Source organism: Seriola lalandi, unplaced genomic scaffold (genome assembly GCF_002814215.2).
Source record: "Seriola lalandi dorsalis isolate HSWRI2012SDOR001 ecotype SW California unplaced genomic scaffold, Sedor1 jcf7180002053538, whole genome shotgun sequence".
In the NCBI taxonomy this organism is placed as follows: domain Eukaryota; kingdom Metazoa; phylum Chordata; class Actinopteri; order Carangiformes; family Carangidae; genus Seriola; species Seriola lalandi.
In genome coordinates this window covers 155,152-168,973 of record NW_019524091.1, presented here as the reverse complement: position 1 = coordinate 168,973, position 13,822 = coordinate 155,152, and the positions used below count along the sequence as shown (strand labels likewise).

General features: G+C 40.7%; 1 protein-coding gene across 6 annotated transcripts in view; it reads left to right on the top strand.

The window, feature by feature from the left end:
• pkp4 (plakophilin 4) overlaps positions 1–13,822 on the top strand; it is a 77,315-nt gene that overhangs the window by 20,923 nt on the left and 42,570 nt on the right. For 5 of the 6 annotated variants that reach the window (XM_087172633.1, XM_087172634.1, XM_023401203.2 and 2 more), the window contains one exon: positions 11,822–11,934. The exons of the other annotated variant lie outside the window; for it this stretch is intronic. In XM_087172633.1, the coding sequence (XP_087028759.1) occupies positions 11,822–11,934 (113 nt within the window). The remainder of the gene's footprint in view (positions 1–11,821; positions 11,935–13,822) is intronic. 6 annotated transcript variants of the gene reach the window in all.

Here is a 13,822-nt window from a genome sequence, read left to right as displayed (position 1 = left end):
TGCTAGGGTATTTTTCTACTTGTTTCATCACTTCTGGATGAAACAAGATGCAAATCAAAATGTGATTCCAACAACTACTGGTAAAGAGTCTGAAGAAAGGATTATATCCTCAAAAGGTCAGTTATGAAGTTACCCAAACAAAAGTGATTTTTACTTTTTACGACTTCCCTCAAAATTAGGGAGAGGTGCTGGTATGGCTGATGTTATGAGTATATTGAATTATCTCAATGAATGAATGGTATCTTTTCAGTGCATTTGTTGGGTCATGTTTTGTAAATTTTCTCTACCTGAGTTAGCCTGGGAATTATAATTACATTAAACTGCTGGGCTCCTCTGTTCAGAATTAACCCATACAAAGGCTACAATCACACACTAACTGTGATTAGTTAGTTACATGAGATTCATTATACTTACAGGTTCATCAGATGACTAGGCAAAAAGTTATTTAGAAGTGAGTCCCTGTTTTGTTCGTATTGTGCACACTCACAAGGATGCACAAGCATGCACACAGGTGAGGCAATGCAGATATGTGCTGCTGGTCTCACACTATTTGGCTGCTTGACGATGATAACACGCAAATAAGACAAGGAAGAAGAATACTACAAGGTAGCAAACATAGATTTAAGCAATGCTGGGTTTAAGATGATTGTAAAACAATCAGGTTTGCAAATTTTATGAGGGAAATTTTGTTAAATCCCTGGACTTATCATTCATGTGTTTATATACACAAATCTAAATGCACATTGTGTAGCATGAAAACTAGGCTGTAGATGTGGGAGTATCCTAGCAGTTGCAAACCAGCACCATATTCAACAGCCTGAGGACAAGCCAAATTCGATTTTGAACGAGAATACTGGAGGCCTTAGGTTGTCTAATAAGAGAGCCTTTGGCAACCACTGAGCAGCCGACAGTGAGTGTGAGGTCAGGTCATTAAAGAGCATTTCATTGATCACTCTGCCCTCATCTTTGCTTCCTACCACATATCCCCGGAGAGGAATAGCTACAGGAGCGAGGGGCCCTTTAGTTGTGTCAGCTTTGATTTTTATCCTCACCAAGCCATCCTTAATGTACGCATAGATGTTGAATGGCTTCTCAGTATGCCTGTTTTAGTTATGTTTGTGTTACAGCATCAGTAGGCTGGAGAAGCAGAAAAAGAGGGAGGAATGATTGATGTTGATGAAGCTTGTTCTTTCCTGACAGCTCGCACATTGTTAGACATAGGGTAAACCCACTATGTATAGTTGGTATTAACTAAAGAAAAATGTCAAGGCTTATTACAGGAACATCATATGTTTGAATTTATTCAATTCAGTTTTATTTGTATTGTGCCAAATCATAACATACACTATCTCAGGGCATTTCACAGGGTTAGGTGTAAGACCTTACAATATTATAGAGCGAAACCCAACAGTTCCCAAACACTTGGCAACAGAGGGGAGGAAAAACTCTTGTAAAAGATTCAGTATAAAAAGTTGTGTGTTTGAGCAGGTTGAGTGTTTTTGAACTAATGTCTGAGATTAAAGTGGGAATAGATGACTTTTCTCCCGTAGTGTTTGTAAGTGGCATTGATGTTGGCACTGCTGTCACTAAAAATACATTGCACCACTGTTCATTTTAGAAAGGTCACTGCCAGGATACTTGGTATTTGTTTAGATTATCAAACGGACAAGGAATCATTTGTTTCTGGTTGCCAGCGCTAGTGTTGGCAACTTGCCATGTTTTGTATTAAATGTATGTGTTTCTGTCTGTGTTCCTTTGTTGAGAAGAGTCATGATCAGCAAGTACCTTTTGATGTTTTTATGTCAGTAAGGGCTTCAGAAATGGACAGAGGTGGGAGTTGAATTTGTTCTTTATCCTTTCTGCTTTGCGGTGAGACTTGCACTCTAACGGAAAAGCAATTCTGTGGTCAAATTAGTCCTTCCAATGTAAAGCGCTGTTGATCGGATAATTCCTTGTATCAAGATTGTGGTTCTTTCTCTTAGAAACGCTGTGTTTTGGTGTGCTCCTGTTCCTCCTCTATTATGAGGCTTTGCCCTCAGAGTAATGCTGTTATTAGCTGTGCCTGAACATGCTTATATGTACCACACGAGTGGCAAAAAGGGCCTCATAGGCTCGCTGCACCATGGTGTTTCAACACACCGCCTCCCAGAAAACACCACAGTGGAATTTTCCCACTTTGTTGGAGTCCATTACACATGAAAAATCTGTCTGCCGCCTGCTTCTCCCTGGCAAACTGGAGTTACACTCTGTGACCCTGTTTTCATCTGAATCAGGCACAGACACACAGACAAGGTCCAGCGTACTTTGCAAAGCCCATGAGCTGACCTTGCTTTGAGAGCTACAACTCCAGCACTCTCTTAAAGGCTTGATGAGCTGGCTGAAATATTACCCACTTGAGATACCGATGCTAGCCTCTGTCTTGTTTTAATGAAGCCAAAGTCATCTTTGTCTAAGTGACCTAGCTTAAGGAGTTAATAGTTCAAGTCAGGGCAAAGCTTCATGCCAATGTTTTTGCCATTATGCATTTCCACACCATAAGCGCAGCAAAAAGGTTGAGTTTTTTCTGCAGGTGATATTGTTCATTCTACCTCCATAGGCGATATATAAGGACTCTAATTACAATCGACTAGTGATTTTCTCCACTCCTCTGGGTCTTATCTGCCTTCCTCTCCCTGGTGCTGCCGCTGTGACACAGGCAAGGAGAAATCTAAAGGCATAAGCATTCTGGCCTCGATTATAGTCATAAAAATGGAAGCCTGGCTCTGAGCAATTACCCCATGGGGGAGTAGAACAAGTATGAGAGGGAAAGAGAGAGACAGATTCAGAGGGGAGGGATCCAGGTGAAGGAGAGTGCTCAGATATACAGAGGAAAGACAAAACGCTCATATAGAGGCAGGGCGCAGAGGGTGGTGAGTGAAGGGAAAAGGACAAAAGTGAGAGTGTGAGCATGATGGAGAGAGGCAGTCTGAGTGGCTGTCACCTGTGAATGGTTCTCTAAAGCACTGTGGCAGGAGGCTGTCAACGCAGAGGAAAACAGAAAAGAAGGAGAATAGGAAGAGGAGATAATCTGCTCCCAATGTGACATGATGTCAAAGGAGTGTGTGTGTCTGGCCTGGCACAGCCCTGGGAGATATCCCTCTAACTTGCCTGTTAATACTCATCACCATCACTGTCATCATCATCATTATCACTATAATCATGCCATCGTCAACAGCACACACAGAGGAACCACTGGGTCACTGGGGAGCAGTAGTTGTACTTTGGGAAAGTGGTAGCACAGTAAATACTGTTGAGCTGTCCTTGGAATGGCACATGTCCACTGAGTTAGTTTAAGAAGTTTACAGGTGTCTCCCTGTCATCCTCCGCCCAAACACGCAGATGAGTTTCTCTAAATGACTGATCCTGAACTAATTGCATATGTCACTGCAGTCTTTGTTCACTACAGCAACCTCCAGACTGACAGTCCCTAGATTGCTTACTCTCTTCATTTTGGCCGGGAGCAATGTTCTTTTTGTCTGACACAACGCTATTGATCTCTCAGTGGAATTGTATGTTCGCAGGTCTACATGAATTGTGCTGGCTGTGTGATTGCACTGCTGCAGCATTTTGGCTTTTTGTTCCAATCGAGGAGATACAGATTGCCTTTGTGAGTTACACTCATTTACTGGCACTATGCCTTGGCATTATTATCAACAGCATCACGTAAGAGCTTTTGTTGAGGTTCAACAGCTTGTAGCTGCACAAAACAGCAGCAGGTCTAGTACATAACTTAAATCAAAAGACCTAGTAGATAGTAGTAAAAAATGTTGGATTTTAGGGAAAGGGAAAGACTTTCGTATTTTGCAGCTGTAGATCCAGTTTTTGAATCCAGACATTTACATGTGTATTAATGACACCAATGACAAGATGATGCTGTTAGATTAGAGACTTTAGAAGCCAGTTTTCACAGTATGTGAGAGACATGGCCTCACACACCAATGACTTGTCACATTGTGCTTTTGAAGTCAGGTTTAACAAAGAAAAAAAAAGAAGAGAAATTGTGTCCACTGCTAGACAGAACTAAATTAGAAATTATTTTAAATGATGCCACATATTGCTGCTTCCACTTGAACTAGTAATGGTGCATAAATTGTACTTTTGAAGTGGAATTATGTGCGAACCCCACACTGTGAATGCTAATGAGGCAGAAATGCAAAGGTATTTACTGAACTTTTTTAAATTCAGAGACAAAAGAACTCTCATCAGCCGTCGCCAACATGTTCCCTCAGTTTGCCCAAAACAACCTGTTCCAATCACACCTCAACAACCAGGGCTACAAAAAACAAGCATTTTTAGATGACTTAGTAACTGTAAATGAGCTAAGACTGCCAAAGTGGATGGACAAATAAATGTTAAACTCCTGACAACAAAAAGAATTTGTGGGGAAAGTTGTTGGATCTGTTAATGAGGACTGACACGATTTTTCTTTCACTCTCCCCCTTGTACAGTCTCTCCTCTATGTCTTTCTTATTGACAGTCTTTCTTTTGTTGTCAATCTCTTTTGTGGAAAGCACTGACTGCAGCAATTGCCAGTACAGATGACAGCTCCTTTAATAGCATTCACCACACAAATGACAGTTTCTTTAATGGCATTTTCATTATCAAGGGAAATTTTAACTTCCTTTTCATGTTCAAGTATAGAGGAAAATTATGTTCTTGGGAGTCTGACTCATCTTTTATCTGAAATGCTACCAACATAAAATTATTTTTAGAGTGATAAGGTCTAGATCAGAGGATCATAGTTAGATTTTTTTTTAAATAAGCAGCTAACATTAAGATAGTTTACATTGTTAGCCATTACTATGAACTTCCTGACAGTGATTATGATATAAGAAATAATTTTTCCATAAAGTTAAAGCAATTGCAATTATGTTGTTTTTTGCAAGCACCAAATCATAGACAATCAAATTGTTCTGGTACTACAAAGAGGTCACCACGGTGATAGAGCCAGCAATGACTCAGATCTGCACCAGCAAGCCAAATCTTTTAGGAACCGAACTCCTACAAAAAGATTATCCTGCTTTTACCTTAAATTCCATGTCTATATATACAACTGCAGTGTATCAATTTGCTATTAACAGAAGGATTAAAAAAATAATAATTTTAGCAGCTATGGAAGTTTTCTGCTGTAAATCCTTGTAAGGCCATGTTAGAAATCCTGGCGAAATTATGTCCTATTGTAAACTTGCTTTTCCATTATCTGAGAGTGAATGATGTTTCACATTTCTGTTTGTGGCTTCTTGTCACATTATCAGCTTATACAGTATAAAAGCTCTGGTGCAGCTGTGGGTGCTAAAGCAATTTTCTCGCTCTGATTCCACCTATAGCTATGCCTGCAGCTGTACACTCTCTTACCTCAGCGAGCCACTTTACTGTATTTTTAAACGCCTTCACTCCAACATGGTTATTGTAATTCTGCTGTGGTGGCATGACGCTGCAGCCAGTTTCCTAAAACCTCAGTATTGTAACAAGGTGACTTTGTGGCAGTTTGTGTAAGTAATTGCACTGCGTGGTTCCTCCAGGTCTGGTCACACAGCCTGTTCTGAGGCCCATTCTCTTTGTTCAAACCTCGGGCCTGCTGCAGAAATCCTTTAACCTCTGCTGTCATTCTCCCACTGCGCAGCAGAGTCGGGCTCTTGTTGGAATGCGTCTGCCACGCTGCAGTGAGGGTGCAAAACTGTCAAGCCTCATTGTCGCTTAATGAACAAACATATTTCTGGTAGATTCTCATCTTTGGTTAAGAGGAAAAGCCATCTGCACTAGTTATGCAAAATGGATCTGAGCATCACAAATGAACATGTAGCCCTTTCTTTCCAGGCCCAGGCTGAAATCACAGCACCACCAAAGCACAATGTACCACAGACTCACATGGGTTGTGCTCGAGGTAACAAGAACTATTACAGATAAGATCTCAAGTCTTAATTAATAGAGAGATTTGGACACTCACTACTAAGGATTAGGCAAAGATTGCTCTGATGTATACCTCACAATTATTATTCTGTCATATACAGGAAGGTGCTGAGTAACCAAGAATATTCAAGCATAAATTCGCACAGCACTGCCTCTGCATCACATTATCCTAATTCATCATCCTGTATATGTCTCAGTTATTATGTTGTAGGTTCCCTGTTTTATGCTCACAGGGTGATGATGGATTTGCCCAGTAACTAGGTTATATCTATGATGGATCTCACGTGACGCATGAGTGCATTCCCATCCAGACATGCCAGTTAGATAGATGGCATCACAAATCCTTGTATATGTTTTGTGAATAATTTGAATGCACATGTAACTTTGCAACCACACTAGTTACAAATGAATACTGTGTATTACATGCGTTTGTAACAAACAAATGGATAGCAGTAAGGAAGTAGACTGATTTGGAGCGGAGGTGTAGATGTTATTTATTATATTATCCGCCATAAAGTTAAACTGACCATTCTCACTGTTCTCTGAAGGGAAAGGGCCAACCAAAATGTAGCATCCATCTTTCAAGTCAAAATATTTGATCATTTCTTTTGGAAAATCATTTAAAGCTGTAGCAGACATTGAATTCAATCATAAGATTTAATTTTGTCAAAATACAATAAAAGTCTTCCATAATCAATCTTTACTTGCCCAACAAAGCATTAGAATGCATTAAAATGTATTGGATAATATATTCAATTTGCCAAAATTGAGAGTTGTAAGCAGAAATACGCCACGGTTTAATGCAGGGCTCCCACATGTTAACATTTTCTGTGGTTGTCCAATTGAATTAATGAGTGAGGGAGGAAAACAAAAAATCATGAGTGTGCTGGTTGACCAGTTGCTGTGTGAAAGTGTTTGAATTAATGTTTGGAACTTGCAGGATGGAGAGACCTTTCATTACACCAGACTATCTCCCCTATGTGGGTTGAGGAGCTTGGCTTGATTTACAGCTTAGTGTTTACCCCAGAGTCAGCAGCCTCTCTTTTGTAGGGTTGCTACTTCTAAAAAAAGTTTTGTTGCAAAAAGGAAATTTATCTTTTTCAAAAACTGGTTAAAATTATACATATACATATTTTTTAAATATAGAAAATGAGCAGCATCCTTAACATAGATTGGTTTTAGTAAATTGTCAATTTTGTTGCCATGTTACATATATTTTGGTAATATTGAAGGTATCTTTGGATTCTTGTTTGTAATGATGTAACAATGCCATAATGCTGCTTTGTGTGCTAAATTCAAGTACGCTGTATATTAGTTTGTTTACTTATGCAGTTAGGCTGTTTGGAGTGTACTTGGAAGTCAGTGTATGGTAATATAGCTGTGTGACATTTGGGGTTTATGTGTGCTTAAGCCTCTCTTATCTGTGCTGAACCACCGTCTATGTGCTGAACCAGCAGCAGGCAGAAGCCACTTCAGGCATTTCAGATAGGTCTTGTGCTGTCAGCAGCACCCATAGAGATGACATGTGTCATGGAGTGTGCACGTTGGTAGCGTGGTTTGCTGCCATGTGTCATCTGTTTCTTTAGGGCTCGGCTGAGGACACAAGCGGACAGGATCTGATTCAGCTATGGGACTTTAGGCAGATCAGACCCAACAGGCTCATTGTAATAGCAAATAAAGGCTCTGGAGGCCTTGTTAGTACAGGAAAGCCGGTGGCCCATTGTCCCTGTCCTCTCCTTCCACACTAAGCCTGGTACCGACCAAGGCTGGGCCCACACCCGTTAAATAAGCATAGTCCTTGTTTAGTGGTTATTACTGTTGTGCTCGGCCCGACTTGGTGGATCATTATGCTGAATAGATATGTCCCATTCTATGTAGGGGCCAGGCATGGAGAATGCACTGAATTACACAGAGCAGTGCGTGCTCTCTTTCCATGGTTTATGTGAACCCCACTTACAAGTGTGATCCTGTCCCTGTCTCATCAGATCAAGCCCCATTTTGGCACATAGCCCTGTGCTATCATAAGCTAATTATGGCTTTATTGAGTCCATATTCATAATAGTCTTAATGAGTCATGCAGAGTAAAGAAAGTCTATTGAACTATGTGTTAGAGGAGAGAGCGATCACTTCAAAAAAAAAAAAAGCTTTTTTTTTGCTGAATAGAGCCGGAGGATGTGATAGTAAAGAGGCATGGCAGTAATCCTCAATGCCACCTGAGAGGCCTATAAACTCAGCAAGACAGAAAGGGTGCAGTGTTGTTTAATAGCTGGCTATAGAAACAGTAGGCCAAGAGTAGGCCACCTGATTCTTGTCATAATCTTGCTTCTAAAAACTGTCAACCTGATGGAAATTGTGCTACAAAAATGAAAAATGTCATTTAATGAAGGGGATTTTATAATTATACATAACAGTATACCAAAACCAATGTGACACAATGATTGCACAACTAAGAATAGTGCTGCAACCAAATTATGAAGGCATAGAAAAAACTTGGAGGTCAGAGCTCCATGCAGGAAGCTCTGGACTGCCTCCATACTTCTCCGAGTAAGAAAACAGCAGGGTTGGAGAGGGCATGCAGGCAGGATGCCCGCCTGTGATAGGCTTGGAGCGGCTCTGAATATCAGTAGTGACAGAGACCTCTTGCCTTATGGCTGCAGCAGATGTCTCTCTTTGCTGTGCTCGATCAAGATCATAGACCATCTAATCAGTGGGACTGAAGGCCAGCCACTTTGTGTGAAATATTAAGAAAGGCATAACTGTTTATTTTTCTCTCGGATGTGATGCTGTATAATGCGAGGTGTGCAGCCCAAGATGAAGTCGCTGGACTGGAGAAGATGACACACTGCCAAACAAAACAATTGGATTATGAGCTTAAAAGAAAGAAGGCACAGAAATGGTGGGCCAAGAATAGTGACATTTGCAGGAGCAGGAAATCTCCATCTTCATTCAAAAAGTAAACAGAACAGTTTGGTCTGTTTCTCACCATATGTCTAATCATTTCTTCCATGAGCATCTGCTACATGCATGACATGCTTACTGTGACTGAGTAAGCTTTACACACGCCTGATGAATTTTATCTTTTAGATTTACGCATGTGTGTTTGTGTGGGGATGAGGGAAAATTAATTTGAATGTTCATTTTTATACTGTTTTGTGAATGTTTCGATTCAGACAATAGCCTTGTGCTCACAGAATACTGTATCTTGTGGGATTGAACTGCATTCCCTTATTTGAATGTTCACATTTTCTCTCTCTCCTCCTTCTTTTTAATATGTGTGTCCATATGGATTATCTCCTTCCCTTGTCGCTTTCACCTTATGTCCTTCCTTTTGCACATTGGTGGCAAAATCGTGCACTGGAGTGTTTTCAGATTTGTATCAGGAAGAGGTGAAAGTGTGTTTGAATCATCCCTCCCTTTGTCTGTCTCTTTCTGCATGCATGTGTGGCTCAAGCTCTTGTCACTGTTATTCAATGTCCTATCTCCCTTATACATAAGGCATAACCTTAACTTTTAGCCCTACTTGTAGCTGCCCTTGCGTGCAGAAAGAATCTTGTGGAAAACAGACCTCCAACACACATTGCCGCATTGTGTTTCACTTTGTAGGGCTATTGAGAGAACAGTTTATATTGTTGGTGACCTTGAGGGTCTGTGCACATTTCTAAGATTTGGTTAAGTAATTACACAACTAAGGGTTCAGATCTTAAAAACTTTTATAACAGCCGACTTCCTAAAATGATTGCCGTATCAAAAGCAGCCCCTGAATTGAATATGTCCTTCTCCCCTTGACAATTTGCACATATGCAGTGTAGAAATACATTTCAGTATTTTCTATTTTGACCTTTTGCACTGAGTCATATCTGTCTCAAGAAAAGTGAGAATGGAAACAGGGATGATTGGTTGAAATGAAGGGTTGAAATTGGCAATTTTCCTGTGACTAAATCTGTCAGTAGGGTTATTTGTCTCTCAGAGAATTGATGGCTCATTTCATTCTGTAAGTAAACCGGTGTTGTGCCCGCTGTGTCTCTGTCGTGCTTCCAGTATGTGCACTCTTTTAGCTCGTGGGTGTGTATTTGTATCAGGAATAAGACAGCACTGGGATGATCCCTGTTATCCCTCCTGGGGAGTCTGCTTCTTAACACTGGCCTGTGCTGGGCGATAAGATGATTAGGATAATGATCTGGAAGACAAAATATAATCTGGTCAATAATTTTTTGGTGTACAGGAAAGTTACACTGATGTGTACTGTTGGGAAAGTGGCACCTCACAAAGCCAATCAGGAATATTTGCTGTGGTAAGTTGCTGTTAATGCAAACTAAACATTTCCTTCAGCTGCTTCACATTAAAAGCTTTCCACTGATTAACCCTTGGAGGCTTTTATTATTTATTTATTATGCTAGAGGAAACACACTGTGTTTGTCATGAAGATTAGCGTTGCTTTGTTAGCTGCAGTATTTACATACTTATTCCGTGCTAATTTGTCAGTCATTTGGTTTTATGTATTGCAAAAGGAGAATATTATCAGAGGATACGGCCACAGTGAGCTGCAGGCTTTTACTCTGGTTTGTGCAAGTCATCACACCATCAAACCTTCACCATGTCATGAAAGTAAATGATAACTTTTATTGTACCATCCTGTCCTCTCTTATATTTGATACATAGACATTTTCTTTGGAATGAATAAAGCTCTGCTTATCGTATTTGCACATACACACACCACAAGATGTTATCAGGGTTGCTCATGGCATTGCATGGGTATCCCAGCCACATGAAAAATGTCAATTACATTAAGGAAACAGGATTTAGCAGTTTTCCCTCCAGCTCCCTCTCACTGCAGTCAAGCTTCACATACGTATCTACAACTGAGGTTGAGGAGAGGAGAGCGGTGGAGGGTGTAAAGCAGTAGTCTGGGGGAGGGGTGAGTAGAGCATGCCTGGAAGGAGATTTCAGTGCACCCTCAGGGAACATTGGGAGAGTAGAAGTGTGAAAAGTGGGCTGGTCTCGGTGCTTGGGGGTGACCAAACTTCCTCAGACAGGTCACAAAAGAAACTGGTGTGTGTGTGTGTGTGTGTGTGTGTGTGTGTGTGTGTGTGTGTGTGTATGTATCTGTGTGTGTATGCAGCTGGTTGTGAATGTAATTGACCGTGGTAATGTACATTACATGGGACAACTAAGGATAGCAAGACAATGATCCTACCATCTGTACATAGAGTTATGGTGAGTGAGGCTTTTTTTGCAAGAAAAGCATAACTATTGGTGATGGAGTACAGATACTCTTTGTATTGCCATGGTAGTGGTGTGGGTGAGTAACAAGGTATTCCTAGGGTATGCAAATGAGTGTATATGTGTATGCCATAATTTTTCTGTGTACAGAAGGCCCTTTGCGTGTCTTCTGAGTGTCATGATGCCGTGCTTGGAGCTAGAGAGCTGTGCAAGTAATAGCCTCGCTCAGGCTAGATAATTAGTCAAATGCTGATTTCTAGTCGTCTCCCATAGGAACAGTGCCACCAAGGCTAAATATCACCCACTGAAGCGGTGCTTATCTCTCTGTGTGGGCTGGAAAAATGGCAGTACCATATCGCCTGCATGCGTCTTCACCTAAGTTTGTGTATAGGGTTGTACATGGTCTCTATTTTGAGCTACTTGTGAGCAAACATTTCTTTTGAGGATTGGCTTATTTGCCATGCTTTAAGCTTCTATTTTGTGTTATCATTAACCTACGTGCCACGATGAAGCACAACACTGTTGGGAACTGTAGCTGGCTGACAAACTGTCAACCTGCCTCCCTCATATTGACTTCACATTTGTCGTATCTGTCAATAGAAGTCCATAAAAGCTCTCTGTGGTGAGACTGTATATCTTGTTGTTTATACAGGAGCTCCAGTTTGAGCGGCTAACCAGGGAGCTGGAAGTGGAGAGGCAGATTGTGGCCAATCAGCTGGAAAGATGCAGACTTGGGGCCGAGTCACCAGGCGCTGGTAGCAGCAGGTAATGAGAAGATGCACACACACACACAGCCACAATCCGACACATGGCTTTTTCATCCTTCACAGCAGTGGCCATATTCCATAGTGTAACCTTATGGCATAGTGATGGAGCAACCCAGTGTGCTTAAATCTGTCCTATTATTTTGCAATAGACTGAATTGTTTCAGCGCTACCTAAGCTGATCAGAGAGACGGTCACATCAGTTGGCAATTTAAATGTGCAGACTTTGTCCAGGCAAATTCACTCAAGTCACTTTTAAGTTAAGCTGACAACTTCCTTTGTAAGCAATATATTAAGCCTATGTTTATCAGTGACAGCATGTGAATGTGCATGATAGTGGAGTGTTATTTGCTCAGTAAAGCATTGCCGTCGGTGTGAAAGAGCTTCTGAGTTTGTTCTGTGAACTCATTCTCACTTCATCAGCTACAACACCTGGCTGCCTGATCATCACACCTCACTGACCACACATTCTGTCCTGTTCACTGTGGCTCAGACATGTCAGGTTCATTGGTGAAGCTCAGTAACAAGTACAATATCCCAGTGGGCTTCAGAGGCCCACTGTGAAGAAGGTTTGACACCAGTTTTGTATTATCACATGGTTTGGTGGTTTGCTTCAGTGTCATTTGTCAACGTACAAATGATTTAGAAATGCACCGATATGTGAGTATGCTGTTGACGTTGACCAATAACAATATTGAAAATCAATACTAGTATTAATTATACTGCTGGTTTGTTCACTAATGGTTTTCCTGGAATATGTCACCTAATACAACTGTGAGTAGTAGAATAAAAGTATCAGGGACAAAGAGCTGTGATAAAACAGCTTACGTCAATATTAGATGGTCTGAAAGATTATGCATATGTTTTGTAACATTCATTCATAAATTTCAAACATGCATCATGTTGTAGTAACACTTTTTAAGCAGAGAATATGTGGATCATCTTTTAGGTCTGGTTAAAAACTTCCTTAAGTTGGTAAGAGAAATTACAATAGAGATCAATAGGGTATGACATTTCAGATACTGCTTAATGGTTAGATTTTGCAGCACTATTAATATGATGGTTCTTTGTTGCTTTTGCTTATATGCTTCGATTATGGCCAGCAGTTATGATGGCATAGCACAGTGCTGTATAATATGGGTATTTTATGAATGGTTAACCAAACTATCCACTGATGTGCCGCTGCTTTAGTCATACATGTTATGTTGCATTAGAAGGTTTGTGATCAAATCTAAGGTTTCTGATATAAGGATATGATGGTGAGACATTGAATTAAACAGTAAATCATCATTGACCCTAAAAATGTATTTTGCGTCATGAAATCACAAGTGGACAGCATTAAGGTGTAACTGCACCCAAAGGCATCGATAACTGATCGATATCGAGTCACTCAAGTCATGTTTGAATATTTTCATTGACACATGACTACATGTTAGAGCAACCCTGACCACTGAGAGAGTGCTTATTCAACTAGGATGTCTGGGCCCAAGACACATTGAGGAAAGAAAAATCTCCACATATACTGTACACACATATACTATGCTTAAGAGCTTGTTTTCATTGTCCGAAGAAAATGGAAGTGTTATTTGCGTATTCTTCAAAAATGGTAATGCAATCTGCATTCTGATTCCAGCCTTGAGCTGCATTCATTCTCAAATGGACCTTGATGCATTTGGGATATATCTGGATACATGACCCTTGGTCTCAAAAGGGGCTGCAGGAGTACTGTGATTTTTAGCTGGCTTTGTGATAATAAGCCCTATGGCCTTACATGATGAATTTTTGCACTTCAGCCTGCATACCTGCAGAATACACCCACATGCTATCAGCAGATAGCAGTACTCAGGGATAAGAGTGTCCATTTCCCCTTTCTCCCTTTTAAGAGAGTT